Consider the following 23,032-nt stretch of genomic DNA (forward strand, 5'->3'; position numbering starts at 1 on the left):
TCTCAACCACTGCGCCACCAGGGAAGCCCCATCCTACTCTTTTTGAAACTGCAATGATAAAGGCAATTACCATCTGCTTGCTACATAGGATACACAGTCAGTATATTTCTCCTACTTTGAATCTCCATGAGGTGGCTTTTGAAGAGTAAGGAAGAAACAGAATAGACCGAACATCTTTAACAAATTAACTAGTGGAGAAAAAAATTATATAGATTTCTCATTTACATGGAATAGGTCATCACAATAAAAAAAAGAGGGCTTCCCTGGTGGCGCAGTGGTTGAGAGTCTGCCTGCCGATGCAGGGGACACGGGTTCGTGTCCCGGTCTGGGAAGATCCCATGTGCCGCGGAGTGGCTGGGCCCGTGAGCCATGGCCGCTGAGCCTGTGCGTCTGGAGCCTGTGCTCCTCAACGGGAGAGGCCACAGCAGTGAGAGGCCCGCGTACCGCAAAAAAAAAAAAAAAAAAAAAAAAAAAAAGAGAAGTTGAAATACAGAACAAAAAAAGCAAGAGTTAAACACGTGAGAGCTAGAAAAGCCTTATTTATATTTGTATTAAAGATAAAAGGGAATCCAGCCTAGGCAAGAAGATGAGGACTTTTAAAAATGGAAAGGTGGCTATGGGAGACTGCAAAATAATTTACACTGAAGAAAAGAGAAGCTATCAGCATGGCATGGATCAGTATAGTATTATCTGTCCGAGGAAGTATTTTACTGGCTAAACTCAAGCTCAGGTATAGCCCTATGTTTCTCTAAAGATAGAGGCAACTCCAAAAACACACTATCTTCAAGTGTTAAAAGAAAATATAAGCAGCTTAGGCCCAAAGGAATAAGAAATTCCTATCTATGACTGACCTAAGATAATAAGTAGATGAAAAAAATTCTTAGCAATGGAAACAGAACACTATTATTTGTTTACATATGTATTTATGTCCTGTTCAACCATTTTTATTAATTCTAAAAACTGACTATTTTGAAAATGTCACATTTGCTTATAGAAGGAAGATCCAATTTGATAAAGAATCCCGATAGAGAAATGGTGCTTAGAGTTGGGAAACAGGAGTTTGAGATCCTCCCTTCCTATTTAATACATTATATAACTGTGGCCTTGAGCATATCTCCTAATATCTTTAAACTTGTTTTTCCATCTAAACAGAGATAATGATATTGCCTTAGTGATCTCACAGAGCCAATGTATATAAAAAAATGCCATGCAAAATTTAAGCTCTTGTTGAAGATGTTCAAAGTGGTAAACTTTAGGATTCAGTTTAGTATTGTTTCAGACTGGGTTTACATTTGTTTCCTAAATGGAAACATTAATTAATCTGAAGGTTAATATTACTCAGTGGACACTCTAGCTAACTCGATCTTTGTTGCACTGTTAATAATAATGTTACATTCAATGGGAAACATCATCTTATATTTGGGAAAGTTACTGTAGGTGCAATTAGAAAATTTGTGCTACAAAGCTAGGAATTATGCAGGAAAGGTATAACGTTATACTTTATAAGTCACTGATATAATTTGATCCTTTATTAAAAATCTCTGAAATCTATACAGAAAAGTGGCACAAAGGAGAATAATCTTCTTAGTGGGAGATAGGTAATTTCATTTTGTTGTTTTATTGTCGGGGGAGGTGGGATATATGAAGTAGCAGTAAAAAAAAAAACCAAAAAAACAGTTTCTCTCTAGAGGATCAAATTGTTATATAGGTTAAAATTTTCATAAAATATTTATAGCTGTCATGAATGATCTCTCAAGCTGACATTTATAATAGTGATTAAAAAAACCCAGTTTGATGCAGCTAAATAGATGTTTCCCCTCTTCCCAGTTTAATTAAAAGTTATATCTTGCTCTGGGAGCTTATGACTGCCATTTATCTTCTACTGTAGGCAAATGTAAAAACTAGTATTTTTTTATGCTTAAGTGAAAAGTGTAACCCATGATTAAAGATGTCTGCCTCGGTTATTTGACCTCTCTTCCTTAAATCAAGGAGATCTGACTATACAGCTCTATAGAAATGCCACACAAATACTTCAGGATCAAATTTAAGTTAATACTTTATGAACAAGGCTCAGAAAAGATACAAAACTGAACATGACAGTCCCAACCATTAAGAGGCATCTAATCCAGTAAGAAAGATTTTTAAACAACTAACTATAATTGAAAAGCCAAGTAAAATACTGTATTAATAGAGCTTAGAAGAGGTTATTAATTCTGACTGGTGGCATCAGGAAGCTTTTGTGGAAAGTATGGTATTTGAACAATGTCTTGAGGCGTATGTTATTTACACAGGTGGGGCTGGCATTCCTGATTGATGACGCAGATTCCTGAAACCACCTAACAAACGAGTAACTGTGAGACAAGTAGTGTTTTCACGAGAGTACAATCTCTAGATGGGCAGGGGCTGTGGCTTATTTCATCCATTGCTATATCAACAGAATTTAGAACAGTGTCTGGGGCAAGATAAATATTTATTAAATAAATGAATAAACTGGACCCTGGGTAATTGAAAGAAAAAATGGGAAAAGATACTGGAAATGCAGTTTGAGCCCAGAAAAGCTTAAGAATATGTAGATGAAAAAGACCACTGCAGGTTTTAGGAGAATAAAATGATCTGCTATGTATTTTAATATTAAAATTCTGGAGGCAATGCCAATTGATTAGAGAAGTGATTCCACCTACAAGGTAAAAGGCACTAGGAGTGCAAAGAAAAGGATGTATATGGGACTCAAAGGTGGAACTGATAGGACTTGACAAATGACTTAGGTATGGGGATGAGTTAAAGATGATTCCAGAAATTTCCAAACTGAGTGACCAGGGGAATGGTGGTACTATTATATAAGAAAAGGGAAACAAGCAAACTACAAATTTTGGTAGAGAAAAAAAATAAGTTCAGTTTTAGGCACATTAAAATTAAGATGTTGATTGAAAATTCATATGGAAAAGTTCAACATAATTCAAGTTAGAACTGGAGTTTAGAGGTAAGCCAGGAAGAAAGCTGGAGATGAACCAATCAATGGATATTTACTCTGACTGCCTGTTGTGTGCCAGGACCAAAATTTAAGCCATCAGCATAGCAGTGGTATTGATGAGAGTGCACTCCCTGGAAGGGGGACCTTGGAAAACTTACCCATTTAAAAGAAAAGAGGGAAAAGAACCACTGGAGGAGATTAAGGTAGAATGATGGGATCAAGGGAATATTTTTAAAGAAGGAAGCTAAAAGGGAGGAAGGTATACAAGCTATTCAAACCCTCAAGAATCTTTCCTAATTCTGTAGTTCCACCTTCAGAGTACAGATGAAAAATTTCAAAAAGTGTCAAGTAGGAATCAAGCTCTTCAAAAAGAAAACTGGGAACTCAGACACATCTCATAAATGTCACAAGGAACCAGTGAGGTCTAAAAAAGAATGGAAAAAGTGGATCATTTAGATACTATATGCTTCCAGCCACTCACACAGAAACAGATTTTTTTACCCCCCAAAAAATGGGGCTTGGAAAAAACACCAATGTGAACTTAGCAATATAGTGAGTGCTAATGAAGGATATTTAAATATAAGACATAATTCCTACCTCAAAGAAATTACGAAGTCATTTTGAATTAACAGCAAATCATACACAGGTATTTATACTAAATCCTTTATTTAGAGTTCCAAATGACTTTTTATTTAAAATTTGTTTTTGGCCATGCCACGTGGCTTGCGGGATCTCAGTTCCTCGACCAGGGATCAAACCTGTGCCCCCTGCTGTGGAAGCACAGAGTCCTAACCACTGGACCGCCAGGGAATTCCCTAGAGTTCCAAATGAGAGAGTACCTATGAACGATACCTATGCAAGTCATCACTAATGCAAATCAGGAGAGCAAATGCCAATCTAGTTTGAGGGTCCTCTCTCATGGACTTGAGATCCTACTGACACTGAGCTGAGTTCATTGAAAAACACAGACTGGATTATATACCCATTACCATGAAGCAATTTAAATGGTTTAAACTACATTTAAGTGCCTTTCAGGAGTGGTATACCAACTCACACTCTTTTAAGTGGCTGAAAAAGTGCTTGTCCTTTAATATTCTTGCCACCATTTAGGTTACTGTTCTCAAATCTTGTTAATTTGATAAAAGAAAAAATGTGCATTATTACTTTTGTTGAAGACTGGTTCATTTGATCATTTGGACTTCTTTCTGGAAATGTCTGTTACTGACTTGTAGAGCTCGTTGTACATAAAAGAGAGACATCCTGTCATTATTGCCAACTCCCACAGGAAGATCACCCACGCCAACCTCCTGCTTCCACACTACAGAGCATAAAATTACAATGAAATGTCTGACTGCAAATTCAGCCTGTCTTCCTGTTACTTGGCAAATCTTTTCTTTTTGTTGATCTTCTAGCTACCATTCCCAGTGGTAGCCTATTGTAAGCCTCCTCTGCTTTCCTGAAAGTCCAATCCTAGCCTGAATCCCCTCTCTACACAGACCTATAAGATAATGAGCATCCAGGACAGAGCAACTATCAGAGCCTAGAATAAAAAAGAGTACAAGAGTTGTGGGAAGCAGAGTAAATAACTACTAGACTCGCATGGCGTGGCATGGCTTAAAAAGGCAGGTATTAGGCACACCACTGGTATAAAGGCACACCACTCAGCTTTGCTTCTCATTCACTAAGTGCTCCTGGACAAAATCATCTTTCTATGCCACAGTTTCCTCATCAGTAGAACAGCATTTAATAGCTATCTCACAGGGTTGCTATGAAGCAAGGATCTAATGCAAAAGCATGGCATATGGCTGGCACTCAGTAATTGCTAGTTTCTTTCCACATTTCCAAGTTGGTCTGTAGTCAGAACTTGCCAGTTTTAAATGGATTTTTATACAGCTACATTTATTATCTTTTCTTCATTTCACTCTCATGGGCAATGAAGAGACATCAATGGGTCTTTCTCATTAGAAAGTCAATCCTGGCACCAAAGGATTTTCATGATTTAGCTTCATCTTACCTCTTCAAACCTATCTCACACTCCTCCAAAAATCTTTCAGATCAGACTTAACTTTCCTGAATATACCTTGAACATACACATCCATATGTATTTTCCTCCCTTTTCTACAACTCTCCAAATACCCAAATCCATCTCACTGTTAAGACACAATATATTGTTATTTGTATTACTGGCAACATTTATTGAGTGCTTTCTACATAGCAGATACTATCGTAAGTATATCACATGCATTATCTCACTTAATCTTCACAAGCCCTACATTCTATCATTATCTCCATTCTCAAGAACACGTTTGCGGTTTTTCTCTAGATTGTACACTCTTTTATGACATGAACCATGCCTTGTGCTTCTTTGTATGATCATCTAGTTAAGCAGGAATTCAATGAACATGAATGTATGTATACACTGACTGCAATTTCATCATATTTTGTTTCTTTTAAGCTGCCATAACACTCACTTTCATCAAATCTACTACTCTGACAAAGTATAAAGTTGGTAAAAAGATGGGATGTTGTGATTTGTCATAAGAAATGTATATCTGGCTTTAGCCCCCATTCCTGGCACTTAGCTCCTAAAATCCAGGGAATTACTAAGTGTAGAGAGCTATAAATGTGTTTCTTGTTATGCTAACGAGCTGACTTTCAGAGAGTACTAGGTAACCTAAGGATGAGAGCCAACTATGTCATTTTGAGGGTTGGAACTTTCATTCCCCTCAATGGTCAATGATTTAATCAATCATGCCTAAGTAATGAGGTTTCCTAAAAACCCAAAAGGACATGGTTCAGAGTTTCCAGGTTGATGAAGCTCTCTGAACTTCATCTACATGCTGTCTTGGTGGGCCTCAAATTCCATGGGGACAGAGCTTCTTTGTTCAGGATCTCACACTATGTATTTTTTCATCTGGCTGTTGATTCACATTCATTAATACCCTTTGTAATAAACCAGTAATCTATTGAGTAAACTAGTTTCCTGAGTTCTGTGAACCACTCTAGCAAATTAATCAAACCCAAGGAAGGAGGGTCATGAGAACCCCTTTATAGGGGTTCACAGCCAGTTGGTCAGAAGTACAGGTGACAACCTGGATTTGCGATTGGTATATGAAGTGGATAGCAGTCTTGTGGGACTGGGCCCTTAACCTGTGGGATCTGATGCTATCTTTGAGTAGACAGTATCAGGACTGCGTTGAATTGTAGAACATGCAGCTGGTGTCAGAGAATTAATTGCATGGTGGTGTGGGGAAAGAACCCACATGTTGGAGGTGGTTTCACAATCTTAAAAGGTTATCTAAGTTTTATAGATGTAGATATTTCTAGGGACTTGAGTCTGTCTACAGACATACAACAAAGATTCTGTGTATCGAGTAACGGTAATGGCTGCTGTGTTAGTTTGAGTTCTTATAAAGAAATACATAGGGGTACTAGGATTATGTCAGTTTGATCATTTTTGATTAAGACCACTGTGAGTAAGAGTGAAAAAACTCATGGAAATAAAAAATTATGAATAAGTACTACCAAACAAAATCCATAAAATTTTACAGTCAATTTATCCTTATTCTGCAGATTTCTTAGATATTACAATAGGGAAAGAAGAGAAACTCAGGAAGTCCTGTTTCTTCACTGGGTTTGTTGCTATAGGAAAAGCATACTTTTTCTTACATAAATCAGTATCCAACAACATCATCTCATGTTTACATAATATAATGTGCTTCAGGGGATTTTCTCAAATCTTACGACTTTGGTAGACAGGATTTATTTTCCTCCTAGATCTCTTGAGGATTTAGCAGAAACACTGAAATCATAGTTTTCTTTCACAACATATCTAGCCAAGTCCAAAGATACAGGGAACACTTATAAGTAACCACTAAAGGAAGAGCAAGTCATTTTCAAGTAATAGTTGAGATTTAGTGACAAATAATGGAAAACTGGATACTTTTAAATAAAATTACTAACTTCAAAAAATTAACCAATTTCTGTTCAACTTCTGAAAATGAAAATTTTCACACCTGTATATGCTGTTATCTTTTTAAAAGACTAAAGATGCTGAGATTTTCAAATCAGCTTCCTTATCGTTAAGGCTGAAAATGAGAAAGACTATTATGATCAAACTATTTGCTTAATTCATAAAGGGGAACAAAAGAAGTGCTAGTGCATATCACATTCCAGGGGGAGAAAAAAAGTTAATCAATTCAGCTCAATTTTAGCTGAGGGCATTCTTCCACGATTGCTGAACCCTAGCATGTGTCAGGCAGCTAAAATTACACTAAAATGTGTAAGCTCTGTTGTTATTTTAGAGATAATCCAGGAAGCAAAACAAAGCCAAAAATTCTCTCTGCATTTTTAACATGAAATGCTTTAATCTTCAATCAAGTGTCTACCTTTCCTGTTTTAAGATCTTTATGTATTATCTCCTCTTTGTGTATGTTTGAAAGTTTCCAGAATAAAAACAAACAAAAAAGGGCAATAACAAAAATGATTTTGTATGTGTTTCCAACACACTGCTCATTCTTTAAAATAACTCTTACCAGTCTCTGCTTCTGAAGTTCTTCTCTAAGTATTCTATCTTCTGGTAAAACATCACACAGCAAAAAATAATTGTCTTGTTCTTCTGTTGAGAGATCAGGAAAATAAATAAGAAATGATATTTATCACTTTTTCAAAAAAAATTTATCTTTCTTAAGAGAAATATATCTATCTATGTCTATGACGATCTCTCTTCTGGTATATAGTTCTGTTTTAGCTTTACTGAAGTTGTAAAACATGAACAGAGCAATTTAATTTTAGCTACTATTTTAGAGAATTATAATTTAAGAAAGATTATTCCTTTGAATTTTTGGATTGCAGGGAAAAGATGGTAGTCAAGATGTACACTTACCAAATGGAGCTGTGGAATTGATTCTTATCACACTACAAAAATCTGTAATGGGCTGTTCAGTGAACCTTTTCCTCCAATATGAAATGTACCTTAGAACAATCAAAAACAAAGAATGGTGAGAAGACTCAATACCCTACTTACTTTAGAATGATAGGATTTTATAAGAACATTTAATTACCCTAAAGCAATAAATCAAATGTTGACTGAAAACTTCTAGCTAGAAAATTTGTAAATAGAAAGGCAGCAGAGCATTGTAGAAATATGAAATAAATATTTAATGAAATGACATTACCCTGTAAAGGCATGAAAATGATTAAATTTTACCATCCCCAAATTCAATAAAGAGACATATGGAAAAATTAAAATGAATTATTTTTATGTGATAATGAAGTTTTTTTGAAATCACATCTAAGTTTATATGAATTTAAAATGCAACAATGATTAAATAGGCTTTATCACACATTTTCCAATAAATTGAAAGTTAGGTGGTTATCTTATACATCAAAAGAACAGATCATGATAATGCAATGAGAAGTCAGTCTAAATTCAATATCTATATAACAAGATAGAACAATTCCATACGTCCACACTGTGTCTGAAATTTAGCTTTTAGAAAAACAGCCAAGCTTGCAATTCCTATATCTAATGAGCTGAGTTAGAGGAAGGACACTGGCTATATGTAAAAGCAAAGCATAACACCCAGACCTGCATTATTTGATGAAAGAGGGAGTAAGATGACAGGATTCAAGCTGTTCATCTTTCCATTTATCTAACAAGATTTATATTGACAATTACAATTTCATTTATCAAAGAAGAAGAAGAAGAGAATGTGATCTGCTTCAAGGGGGAAAAAGGAAATGGAAAGGTTGACTCTGCAGTTGACAATTTATCAGGCTACATGTTGATGGATAAAACAGGAAACTTACAACAAAGGATCAAAACCTGCACAAGAGATGGAACTTAGTTAAACAGACAAAGCACACAGAAAGAGTATATTTAAATGGCTTGATATAGCACCTGTGTCCTGCACATAGTAGGTCCACACTAAATGTTTTAAAGAGGTAGAAGAGCATTTGAAGATTCCTGTAAGGTTCTCTAAGTAGTTCTCCAGCTCCCAATGTTTTGACTCCTTTTTAATCTCTCTTTTTCTTATTTTCCCAACCCATGGTGCTCTATAGAAAGGGCATTCATTATACATTAGGAAAAAAAAATGTGCCGGGAGAGAGGTCTGAGAGAAAGAGAGAAACGTGACATGAGCTAACATAAAATATAAATGGATGACAACACTGAATATAGAATATATAAGTAAAAGAAGTAAAAGATGGGCTTCCCTGGTGGTGCAGTGGTAAAGAATCCGCCTGCCAATGCAGGGCACACGGTTTCGAGCCCTGGTCTGGGAAGATTCCCACATGCTGCGGAGCAACTAAGCCCGTGCGCCATAACTACTGAGCCCGCGTGCGACAACTACTGAAGCCCGTGTGCCTACAGCCCGTGCTCCGCAAAAAGAGAAGCCACCGCAATGAGAAGCCCGCACACCACAGCCAAGAGTAGCCCCCACTCGCCGCAACTAGAGAAAGCCTGTGCACAGCAGCAAAGACCCAATGCAACCAAAAATAAATAAAAATAAGTAAATTTACCAAAAAAAAAAAAGAAGTAAAAGAATAATGTATAACAATAGAACCACATGCTTTAGCTCTTCCTTCTCATGTATAACCATGCTGGCAACCTGGATGGGTAAGAAGGGGTAGAACTCTTTCCTTATAAAACAGTGCTAGACCTTATTTTAAGAGATCTGAAAATGATGTATCTGAGGCTCCAGCTCAGTCTCAAACCATAAATACTATAAATGATGAACCATGACCCTATGTCTAGCTCCCTGGCTCCCACATTAGAAGTATCAGAGCCGAAGGCATTTCAGGTCCATCAGAGTACACAAAAAGAGGAAAAGCACCTACAAAAGGCTGACACGTTATTCCCTTTGCCATGCTGGCCAGCTTCAGCACCCTCCACTCCCCAGTTATCTTACACAGTTACTGTTATTCTCCTCTTTTCCATTCCCCACTAGTTGCTTTTCCTTCCCCTCCAGGGGAAACAGAAAGAAAAGGGAGTCAAGTTTTATCTGGAGTTTCCTCATGGCTACCACTAGAACACACCAAGGAGAGGTTCATCACTCTTGATTACTACTCCACTGAAGGCTCTGTGGGTGCCACCCTCTGGAGAAAACAGAATAGTTGTTGTCAGCCCTTTATATTATTTCCACTATGAGCCTACAGTTCGTTAAAAGGCAGTGATAACTACATGTAAAAAATTACATGAAGCAGATGACCTGGTAAGAGCAGATACTAGTGACCAGACTGGCCTTTGAATTGTCACTGACTAATTCTTTAACAGAGTCAACACAATAAGAGTCTCTTATCTGAACAGATCTTGAGCTAGAAGTAGTTGTGCTTTTTAAATTAAGAGGATGGTCCAACCCTTGTGGCTGACGTTTTATTAACTGACTCCACCAGCCCTGCAGGCAACAGGGAAGAAAGAAGCAGGGACTTTGCATTCAGAGATATGAACCTGAATTAAAAGATTTTTTAACCTTTCTGACACTCAAGCTTACTCATTTGCAAAATGGATTGTTGATAATTAAACAGGATAACACATGTAAAGCAGTGTCCACCATGCTGGTTGTTTAATAAATGAAAGTTATTATTATAAGAAAAAGTAACATATTTAGATAAGATTAAAGTGGTAAAGAATTTGTTATTCCAGAGAAATATTGGTATCTAAAACAACAACAAAAACAACAATGGTAACGTTTCATCAAACATTTAATGAGCAAATTAAAATAGTTATATGAGTAGTGTCAGAGGGCACACACAAGTGGCTGAGGCGGGGAAGAGTAGAGTGATGATGATGATGGTGATCAGAAGGATATCAGTTATTAGCAGCTACCATTACTGAGACCCTACCTGCCCAAGGTCACACAATTAGAATGTTAGAATTGGGAACTGTTGTCTCCAAATCCAAACTCAAGTCTCCTACAACACAATGCCTCTCATGTCACGTGAGGACCAATCTACACAAGAATTTCAGAAAAAGGCAGAAACAGGAGAAAGCCTCCAGAATTACAGTTGTAATGGATACTTGAAGAATTTTCTTCCTTAGAGACCAAGGAGAATGCTTTTTGACATGGCAAAACTGAAGTACAGACATGAAGTCTAAAGGGAGAGGGAAGGTCTTCCCTTTCTGAAAAGCATATTACCTAAAAGCAGCTCTTGGTCTGAACTGCTCCTAACTTCCTGCCCAAGTGTTGAAAGTTGACACCAGCTGTTTGGGACTGTTGAATTGGAACTGCTTGACTAAGCAAAAGGTACAGTACCTACAGAGGCACTGATTCCTCTGATGTCCTGATTCCAAAAGTCAATGGCTCTTAGTCTCTAAGGACTTCCATGTTGAGTCCTTTTCTCCTTGATCTTTGAAGAGAAGGCTCACATCACGTATTTGTTTTGTATCACAGTTTACCTCAGTGTGGTAGGCACAAGGGAAGTGATTACTAATATCGGCTGACTTAAAATCATGGGGAGATTCTGTCTGACAGAACTTCAGTTACCCTCTTCAAATAGTTAAGGCGTCCAATGGGATGAAGAGAAAGAAGATACTGTTATATGCTCATGTCTGGTAGTCTTTACATTGGTTAAAAGCTATTTTATTGCTCCATGAACAAGTGGTCATGAATTCTGGAAAGGATGCTTTTCAGACACCATCTCTAAGAGCATCTCTGAGATGTTGTTAGGTAGCTTCTGGGGGAAGGAGGATAAAGCAGGTAGTAGGCCAGTCCAATAGGCACAAAGGTGTCATCTGAGTGGTCTCCTCCTGACCAAAGGCTGGGTGACAATAACATCAAAGGGAAAAAGAATCATGTTACAAAAGCAAAATATAACCATAAACTACCATATAACTTAAACATATACAATTATGTATCATATCTTATTGTGGTATACTATATAAATAGATCTGAATTGCAACAAACTTTTGACCTAAGTCTAAATTTAAGATGTATCCTAGTTATCACATAATAGTACTTTTTTAGTTTATGATTAAAATTAAGAGGTATCAATATGTCCATTTCCCTGTGGTTGGTAAAAGCATTCAGATAAATTGTATTCAATTGAGAGATGTTTTAAAGATAGCAGATGTTCAATACATGCACTGGTGGCATTTTTTCCCGCCCACTAAAATTTATTGTTCCATGTTAAGGTATCACTTAGTACTTCTTCATTTTTTCCTACTTCTTTAGTTTGTTTAAAGCAACCACTCAATATATAAAGGAAGCCAAGAAATAATATGTGGTATGAACCCTTTAATTGGAGGACAGTTATCACAGCATTTCATATTTTATTAAAAAGCCATAAAAGTAATTATTAGGTCACCAGCAAATACTTTCTTTTAAAAGAACTTTAATCACATCTCACAAGAAATCCTTGTAGTAATATCATTTTGCCTGCCCAGCTCCCCATTGTAACTGGCGTGCTTATTGACAGAAGCATAAAGATTTGAGATAGTCATTAATTAAGTAGCACTGAATGAGTGGACTCTAATATAGAAAGGGGCAAGAATTAAGGAGTTAACATTTTTCTTCTGGAAAAATTTTATCTACTGAATAAAGCTAGCAAGAAGCTCAGTATAAATAACTATGTTAATAAACGGCTCAAAGGAGAGACTTTTACTTTTGTTTTATTTGCTCTGAGAAAATTTTACTGTTACTTTGTTCCAATAAAGAAAATGTTAAATATATTTAAACGGAAACTTTAGAGCTTATTTCTTACAAAGGACAAGGTAAGTCCATCTCTTATCTATTATTTATCGTCTTTATTACTTATTGTACTCAGAAGCAACAACTCCTCTCTGAGAAGTTTTATATATATATAAGAATTATTCAACCTATAAAGAAATTCTGAGTGAATTAACTCATGCCAATTGAACCTCTCACTATCCCTCCCTCCCCTCAATAACTGCTAAGAAAAAGTCACATAGGTTGTTACATAATATTGAGCAGACTTCCCTGTGCTATATACAGTAGGTCCTTGTGGAACCTAAATGGGAAAAGAATTTGAAAAAGAATAGATACTTGTATATGTATAACTGAATCTCTCTGCTGTACACCTGAAACTAACGCAACATTGTTAATCACAACACTGTTAATATATTAAATGGTATTTAAAAATAACAAAGTTTAGCCATATCCATTCCTGGTCAGTGTGAATTAATCACATTTTTACTTCCTGAGGGTGAAACTTTTATTTAATTAGGAGGAGAGTTGACAAGGAAAATCTAGGTTTCCAAATTTAAAGTACATGTTAACTACACACTTTATTTAGAAAGCACTTATATCAGACATGCATCTTTTTCTTTTTAATTAAAGCATCCATTTTATTACATAACTGCATTTATAGTGTGATTGATCTCAATATTTAATTATTAATTCCTAAGCCCTGAGACCTAGTAAATAATTTGATTTTCCTGCCCACATACAGATGAGATTGACAACAATGATAAAAGAGATTGATTAGTACAAATATAGCCACTTAGCCATCATACATAAGTACAAAGGATAAAATACGAACTGATTCAGACATTTCTCACAGATTTTAGAAGAAGACAAAGAAAATCTTAACATTACTCAATTATCACTGGTTGATCATCATATTTTTCTGCAATTCCTGAGGGAGAATTTGCATTTATGTGGTAAAAAAGAGTAAAAAAAAAAAAGTTTTACATCAAAGCAAGGCCAAATGATAGGAAATTTATAAAAGAATAACTCTTTTGATAGTCTTGTCAATGGTTATTTGAATAATTGAAGAATTCAAAGCTCTCTAGGCTAAGAAATGTCTAAAACAAAATCGACAGATCTGACCACCTATAACTAGGTATCATATAAGAAAAAACTCCCAGAATACTCCCAAAACACACACATGTGTATATACATATATACACACATACAAAATTTAATTGAAAATAAAGAATAATGAATGAGAATGAGAAGCACAGAGTGTTTCCTCTGAAGGCATGTAAAAATTAGTTTATTCCAGTAGTTGGTGGCATATATTGTTCATATAACTCTCCTTCCCTATTCTGTCTCTGCCCCCTAACCATACAGCCCCAAAGTCTACTCACAAGTAGCAATGCTGAGTGGATGGATATAAGGGGCCATAACAGAGACGGCACACAGCAGACATTCATTACTGGTGCTGTGCATCTGAGAAGGCCAAGAAGGGCTAGAGAATAGCTAATATTACCCCTTTGAGCACTGTGGCTATTTGTCCTTAAAAACAAACTGCCATTCTAGAAGTTCAGAGTACTTAGAAACTTAAATGAAAATTTCTCAAAACAAATTTTACAAATGATAATTAGGTCTTCAGACCAGCATAAATGCCTATTGAAATCTTAAGCTACCGTTGCAGGAAGCTAAGACTTCAAATATATCTTTTGTAATCAAAATATAATTAAAAATTTGGCTACCATTTATTGTGTATAAAAGATATCTCAGACACTGGTGCTATACATGCCCTGTTTTATGTAATGCTCAATAATATTATGAGGGCTGGTGTTACCCCCATTCTATAGATGAGAAAACTGATGCTTAGAGTGGTAAGTAGCTTGCTGGAAGCCATGTGGTAAAGAAAGTCACCGAGTCTGCATTCAATCCTAGGCCTTCCAGGTTTCACAGTCCACTCTTAATAATACAGCTTGTTGCTTGCAAAACCCATTCTAAGAAACAAGTTGCTTGCTAAGAATAATGTGGTCTGGGAGATACAGAGTTTAGATGCAGGGATTTTATAATATCTGGGCTACTCTAACGTTTTGTAGGGAAATCAATGCAGAACATCTCAAAATGGGACCCTACCAGATATACCAAAATATGTGCTTTCAGTAACTATACAAAGCCAGTTAACTACACTGATACTGTTTATATGGAAAATGATTCCAAATTTCAACTAATAATGACCTGTACATAACTACTCCACTATATCTGCTTAAGAGAAGGCATTTCTCTTAGACAATCACTACCAAGAATTAGTCTAGAATTAGTGACTATAATTAGCTCACTTTGGGGGCCTGGTTGTATAGGTCAGGTTCCTACATTTCATACATGCCCAATGTTGGCAGTTCCCCAACTACTCACATCTACTCTTCATCCTCTTCCTCTAAGTACCTCAGTCACTGACCTTAATTGCTGTCTACTCTTATAGCCCTCTGGCTTGTTGAAAGACTCAATATTTTCCTGGTTTTCAACCATATAACAGCATTTAAGCTGACAGGTGTTTGGATGATAAGCTTTTGGCTTAAAAGGCTCCAAGTATCTCTTTCCCCCAAAACTGCCCTTTGGGTGGCCTTTTCCAAGTCTATTCTCACCTTTCTGGAAGAACTCACTTAGTTGGAGAATGCATATGTCCTGAAACATGGAAAGAACATCAATCTGATAGAGATCAACAATGTCCAAAATTTCATGGAATGTGGTAAAGGAAAGTTGGTCTGCTTCCAGAATTTGTAGGACATGCAAAGGTATGTGACATTTTCAAACATAACTTACACACTCATGAAGGCAAATAAGTACAAAGTTTAAAAAAGACTAAGGTGAAACCTGATAATATGAATTTTCATATTTCTATAGGAATAATTTTATATATGCTATGCCTTTCCTTTAAGAAATAATAAACAATTCTTTTATGGATAAAAACAAAATTTACCTTTGGAAATCAGCAACCAACTTAACATCAGCTATGACAGTCTTATGTTCAATGATCATGTGCTTCAGAAGTTTGTCTTGTTCATCTATAAGAAAATGTTCTTCACAGAAAATACAAGGCACAGATGGAGAACCTTCTAAACTGGTGGTGCCACCTGGATTTTCTGGCAGGGAAAGCGGCTCCAGGATACAATCCTTACTGTCTGGGAGAGACAAAAAGAAAAAGAAAAAAAAAAAACTGAAATCAACTCTCTTTAGAAGGATGATTTCTCACCTCCTGCATTAAAAGGATCCTAAAGATATTTACATAATTCCAAAAAAGAAAATACACAGTACCAGAGAGCAGGATACTTTATTACCATTTTAAATAGCTTCTGTAACCCAGAGGCAGGGAGTATAACAAAGCAGCTCAAACTCCCCATTTGCCAGCTTGAATTGGGAAAACCCACTTGTCAGGACAGCTGTTCAAGCCTTCTTCTTGGATACCGGCCAATGGCAGCAAATCTAGGGGTACCTGGAGGGGGAAGGCTGCAACACACTGGGTTAAGGTTCTAAGGCCCATTTGTGACCTATGGCTGAAAGTCATCACGCTGGGAGGCAAATGGTATATATTGAGGCTAGAGGTGATGCCAGGACGATCTTTTAAGCTGATTCCTGTTACACCTGCAAACTCTTTCCTGTTTTTGATTATTTGTCATGTGCAAAGAAGACAGGTCTCATATTGGGTTAACACAGCATGTGCTGCGTGGTCCAGGTGGCAATTTTTGATGTTGATTTATATGTATCATTTGATTATATAATTATGTATCATAATTCAAGTTCTTGCAAACAAAGAGATGAATGCTCAATTACTAGACATACATGCTACACATTTTTCTTGTCTACACTATTCCTTTTCCTAACATCACCTATAGTATCCTTAAGAGTTGAAGTATGTAAGGTCTACAGCTCTGAATTCAGGGCCTCAAACTATAGCCAGTTGTGTCAGGAGTCCTCTTCAGTCTTCTAGTGTGGAAGGCTGGACCTGTCACCTTATGCAGGCTACTGAGTAGTCAGCAACAAGGTAACTAGCGTAAGGCATTTGGCATCTGAGGAAGGGCAGGAGACCTTCTTTGGAAAGAAAGACAGCTATTTCACAGACAGAAACCTTTGGAATTAGGTTACTATTAATTCTACTGTTAAATTTTATTCCTTATTTTTATTTTACTTTACCTATTTTTAAAGGCCTTCTTAATTGAATAATTAATTGAATCAGTTACTGGTACACTGCTGACCATGGCCTAAGAACTGGATAAATGATGTAAGAGGGCAGCATTCATTCACTCACTTAACAAAAATTAGCTGAGTATCTACTGAGTTTTTTCCTGCTTGACTTTGCATGACACTATTCTTACCATCAAGGCCTAAGTGCTTGAAATTTGTTTGAAGGTAAAGATAAGTTAAAAGGATAAAGAGAGAGAGAGAATGTATAAGATTTATGGGAGCATGGGGATACAGCAGTCACCTTAGTGAGCTGGAGAGGGAACGTGTCCCATAAGGGATGTCCTCTAATATATCACTCATAATAAAGTATGCTAAATCAAACTGTTTATCTTAGTTACCTAAAATTATTAAATACCTGGAAAGAAGAAAACAGGGTACACATGACAATAGGGAGAATATTAAAAATATTTAAGCACTTTAGAAGCACTATTAGTAAGACTGGTGTGTTACCCATTATTATATTCATTAAATTAGGTAATGAAATCAAGTTCTGGAATGCTATAGCTCTTTAGTTGCAGGATATATTTTTCAGTTATAGGTTAAGTTCTGCAGGAACTTAAACCTGCATGTGAAAAATAGGATGGGGAAAAAGGTAAGTGATGTACTCATGAAACTCTGTAATAATATTTTACGTTCCCTAGAATAGGAAAACAAAAGGCAGCATATTCTAAATAAACGTTAGTAACATTACCTGCCATCTAGGAAATAACAAGTACTGTACTATATTCTTCTTCCCAAATTTGACTGAGGCATCTGTAAATTCATTTTTCTTAACTGAAGAAAGCAAACACTATATTAATAATCACCACCAACAGCAAGACCTAACCTTACTAGGTGTTTGCTATTTGTAAATTACCAGCAAAGTGTTTTAGGGCACTTTCTCAATTAACCCTAACTACCTCATTCGATTAGTAGTATTACAACCTCCATCTTCCAGATGAGAATTGAGACTTAGAAAAGTTAAATAATTTCCCCAAGTCACAGTGTTAGTAAATGGCCTAAACTTACTAATTTGAGCCTAAATTCAAACACTACATTTTTTGCCTCCAACCCCAAAAGGCAATTCCTCAACTGTGTTTCTTGTTTAAACTATGTTCAGTGCTGTTTTGAATTCATATGTACTTGTAAGTCATACTAAATTTATATGCATTCTGCCGTGTCCTGCAGCCTCCCCCATACCACCTCCACCAGCAACTCTTAAACCTCAGTAGCCCACATCCTTCAAAACCACTGGGTACTCTACCATCGTCTTCTTTCCAAGACTTTACTGCAAACTCTCTACTATTCTTCTGTGGCTCATGTCTCTTCCCTTTTGTTTGTTCAATGTCAGTTTCTCTTTTTTCAAATTATTCCTCAGAAAAGGGACCTAAATGTTCACACATACTAGAACCAAATTGCTTACTGTCACTGTAAGGGTATACAGGAGCAAAATCATGAATCTACAGATTTCATGTATGAGGAACTTGTGGTTTGAGAGGTACTAAGTTGTATTTGGGAACTTAAGCTGCTATACATCCATAAAATAAAAAAAATTAATAGAAAAAAACATTTTTAGATCACAAGGTTCTACAATTTTCTCCTGATTCCATAATCATTTAGCACTGTGTTCAAATTTATAACAGCATTGATCATAAGAAGTAATCTGTTCACCTTCAGACTGTTAGTCTCTGGAAGACAAGGTGAGTCCTGGTCATCTTTATTTACTTGGCACAAATACTGTGCATTATTATCCTACCATGAGTACCCACCATCACTGTGTTTACTTTGTGCCAGGCATTGTTAAGCACTTTACAGGTACAGTATTAATTCAATTAACTCTTACGGTAATCCTATGACAGAGAGTCAATTTCTACTCTTATTTTACAGTTGAGGAAACTTAGTCACTGGAAGGCTAAGTGACTTGCCCTTCAGATAGCTAGTAAGTGGTCGAGTCAGGATTTGAATCCAAGCAGTTCGGCTCAAGCATTTGCACTCTCAACCTATATCTAACTCTAAGGAGTTCAGACCTTTCCTTATAGGAAGGGTCTCTCCTGTTTTAAACTGATATGGGGAGAATGGATTGAAAAGAGGACAAGTCTAAAGATGGGGAGACCGACCAGTTAGGAGACTACTGCAGATGTCCAAGTTTGAGAGCTTGTCTGAAGCAGCAATGTTAGCAGTGCTTAGAAGAGAGGAATAGAGAAGAGGCTACAAAGATGAAACTGACAGTTCCTGATTAATGGCTGGCCACAGGGAGTAAAGAAAAAGGAGATGAGGAAGACTCCCAGGTTTCTGGCTGGAAAGACTGTATGAATGGAGGTACCAGTCACAAATCTAGAAATACATGTAGAGAAGCAGGATTTTTGTTTTCTGAGAGGGATGGATAATGAGTTAAGTTTTAGATAGCTCAGGTGATCTGCTCAGAATTTAGATATTCCTGACAGGGCTTGTGGACAAAGGCAGTAGTAACTGGTGTCTCATGCGATGCTCCTGTGCTATTCTTTGTGTTTGCCAGCTGTCCCTCACTCTGTCCCCCCACCTTCGCCCCACGGCTGCTTGTGGGCTTGACCTACTCCATCTCTCCATGCTCAACAATACAAATATCTCTGTTGTAATTAATTGTTTTCACGTATATCTCTGCCACTAGGGTAGTCTAGTGAATTCCACAAGGTCAAGGACTAAGTCTTACTTATTTTCAGGTCTCTGGTATCGATTATACAGTGCCTGAAACACAGATTGTATTTCACAAGTGTTTGCTGAACAAAGAAATAAAAGAATGAATAATGGACCAGAGGTACTTACAACTAGAGTTATACCTTTAACTCAGTTTCTAGGTAAATTCTATTTTAGGGAACACCTGTGGCTGTCTGTCTTTAGGAGAACTTTCTCTGCCCAGGATTGAGAGTAGTCCAACTATAATTATAGCCAGATATTCAGTCCCGTGAGCCTTGGTGTTAACAGGCCCACTGCTAATTAATAAATAATGATGTAAAAATTACATTGAATTCTGAGATAACAATAAATACTACTGAGTGTAATAAAAGTATTTCATCTTTAATTAGGGATTTCAAAATTATTTTTAATTTTTCATGTAAAGATACTCTCTAGTAAACAAGGAACAAGCATCATTTGGAATGCTGAGTCAGTTATAACCACTCCATCTGAGGATGTTTCTGTGGGATAGACGCCAATCCTCTGTATATATTTTACTTTAGAGCAGTGACTTCCAAATTAAGTTTCATCACCTGGGAGGCTTTTTAAAAGTACTGATTTCAAGACCTTATTGTAGACAGAGGAACTGTAATTTTTACCAAGCAGTAGTCTCTACACTGAAGCCCGGGAATCAGTGGTTCAGAGGATGATCACATGGGGACTGTGGGTCTCCTGATCATATATATACCAGAGTGTGGATACCTTGGACTCATGGAAAAATCCATAAGTTAGGTGACAATGCCTTGTGGCAAATCTAACTTTATAGTGTAGTCTGTCCTAGAGAGAGCCCCTCAAATGCTAAGCACTGTGTCAGCAGAGGAAACTCAGTAAGATCTAACAGTTTATTTCTAGCTGTCACCACAAGAATCATATCTACATCTTACCACATGGTAAAAAGACAACAGACGCAGAAATACGTAATTCTTTGCTACAAGAACTTTGAACTCTAAAAGGACAAAGGAAGTAAATTATATCTAGCTCCTTTCAGCAAAGAGGCAAAGTATCTTGGAAATTCTGCTTTGGCTCAAAATCTGCTTCACACATTTGTTACAAATTAACAACAAATTATCTGCTCTAGTTCTCACTTTGAACAGCAACTCTGTTCAAATGAACTATAAAAAATACCACTCCGAAAGAGCTGAATTTTTGAGGAGATCCTATGCTGATTATAAACAATTTTACTGACTCTGGGTAAGATCCTCAAAGTGTCAAATTATTATTCTAGGGTAGTGCTTTTCAAAGCTTAATATGCATATAATCACCTGGAGATTTTGTTGAAATGCACCTGATTCAGTAGGTGTGGCGGCCAGGGAACTGTGCCAATCAAATCTCTTGCTGTTGTGACCATAATGCAAAGAAGGCCTTGGGTGCTGTGCTCTGAAATCCCACTTGCACTGAAGCCAAGCTTTCCATACACTGCTTTCATTAAATGATTGGAGGTAGCAGAAATAGCAAGGCACACTCATTCCTGTGAGAGATGGAACTTCACTGACATGGGACACTGGCTGGAGGACTCCCCACTGGCTTGCCAGAAACTTGCTTAGAACTGTGCTGTACTCCGAGCTCCTACACAACCCTCCTTTCCCTCTTTCCTTCACACAGGTCAGACCCATCTCTCCTTTTTCCCTCTGGCGTCTTCCCTAACAAATCTCTTAAACGTCAAATTCCATCTTAGTGTGTGCTTCTTGGAGTATATGAACTAACAAAGTTGGCCTAAGAGGTAGACAGGATTGAAATTCTGCATGTCTCAGTTCCCAGATGTTGTCAGCCCACTCATTCACAAACCACACTTTGAGTAGCAAAGTTCTATCTAGGGAACAAACCAGTAATGAATTCATAATATACCTATATGCTAAAATAGGCAGCTCTAGACTTTGCAATATATCATTACTGCCAAACAAATAGCTGGCTGCTGGTGCTTTGAAGAAAAAATAAGAAGACTGAGGTTTCTGTCTCCCTTAAGTTGAATGAGAGAAGAAAAGCCCAAATCAACAAATAATTGATAAGAACTTTTACAGCATTCCATCGTAAGGAATTGTAGAACACCTCACACATCATTTCCCCTTTAAAGAAGTCCCTGCAACCTGCTTTGCACATTATCATCACACCACTACTGAAACTGTGAAAACGAAGCAGTAATTTGGTGATATACTCAACCCAGATAAAATTGATTTAGTTGCTACTCTCATCACACTCTGATCATCTAATTGATATCTATCATAAAAACTGGAATATTGAGATAGGTGGAGTGTTTTTGTTTGTTTTTACTGTTTTAATTCTGAAAACACTGTAAACACACTCTAGTTTCCAAAGTAAACATTTCCTTTACATTTGTTCTTTATATATATTAGTGTAATTTATTTGATTATAGCTCACTTCCGTATTTTAACAAGTCTGGATAATATTTTCAGGCCTGTTCGCTAAGCTTTTGATCTGACAGATATCATATATTTCCATAGGATTTCAATGCCTAATCAATCTCACTGATTATATGTTGATTTTATTCTAAAAATTAAACTCCAAGAAGGTAACTTTATTTCTAAATTCTTTTTTTTTTTTTTTTTTTTTTTTGCGGTACGCGGGCCTCTCACTGCTGTGGCCTCTCCCGTTGAGGAGCACAGGCTCCGGACACGCAGGCTCAGCGGCCATGGCTCACGGGCCCAGCTGCTCTGCGGCATGTGGGATCTTCCCGGACTGGGGCATGAACCCGCATCCCCTGCATCAGCAGGCGGACTCTCAACCACTGCGCCACCTGGGAAGCCCTATTTCTAAATTCTTGAGAGTATTTTGCTCTTACACCAAAAAATGGCCTTCTACTTCCTAAACAAGTCAGTTCTTTGATTTCTAAGAGTGGCTCCCCAGCAGATGCATTTGGAAAATTGCAAAGACTAGGTCTAGTCTTTTTAACCATTATCAATCTCTTAAATTCAGAGTAAGAATATAACACCCTTATTTAATTACCCCTGGGCTAATAATTCATCTTGTAAATTAATGAGGCCCCAAATATAAAAGATTAATTTACTATACTCCTACTAAAAGTGGGAAGGTTGGGGGATGGACTTAGATCAGCATTGTTACATAGTCTCAATACCACATTGAGACTGCTGATGAGGCTGTGCTGGATTAGTACTCATCTATACAGCTGGAAAGTTTGCCACTTCCTCTGGTATGAAAACAGTTACAAACATAGTCAACCCTTAAACCTAATAAACCCATGCTTGAAAATTAAAGGAGCTAATTTAACAGGCAAAAAGCTATGAAAACTTTATTACAGCATCACCTATAAAGTAATGGAAACAACCTAAATGTCATGCAAATGAAAACTGTTCTATAATATCTGGCATATCCTATATAACATTATGCATTTGCTAACTGGCAATTATAAACATACATGTACATACACTCAAATGCAAGTACAAGGTTTGAAAGAGAATATACAAAACAATGAGATTATGAATGCATTTATTTACCCCCAATTTTTTTA

At 36.8% G+C, this 23,032-nt stretch overlaps 1 protein-coding gene across 4 annotated transcripts in view; it reads right to left on the reverse strand.

Annotated features, from left to right (window-relative positions):
- Positions 1-23,032, reverse strand: part of ZNF277 (zinc finger protein 277) — a 124,738-nt gene that overhangs the window by 47,696 nt on the left and 54,010 nt on the right. For 3 of the 4 annotated variants that reach the window (XR_004351520.1, XR_004351519.1, XM_032643630.1), the window contains exons 2-4: positions 15,596-15,797; positions 7,857-7,945; positions 7,507-7,589 (exon numbers count right to left, since the gene is read on the reverse strand). Coding sequence is in view for 2 of the 4 variants with exons in the window: in XM_032643630.1 (XP_032499521.1) it covers positions 7,507-7,589; positions 7,857-7,945; positions 15,596-15,797 (374 nt within the window). In the remaining 2 variants the exon portion in view is untranslated. The remainder of the gene's footprint in view (positions 1-7,506; positions 7,590-7,856; positions 7,946-15,595; positions 15,798-23,032) is intronic. The other variant, XM_032643631.1, reaches the window with a different exon arrangement.

Source organism: Phocoena sinus, chromosome 9, assembly GCF_008692025.1.
Source record: "Phocoena sinus isolate mPhoSin1 chromosome 9, mPhoSin1.pri, whole genome shotgun sequence".
In the NCBI taxonomy this organism is placed as follows: Eukaryota; Metazoa; Chordata; class Mammalia; order Artiodactyla; family Phocoenidae; genus Phocoena; species Phocoena sinus.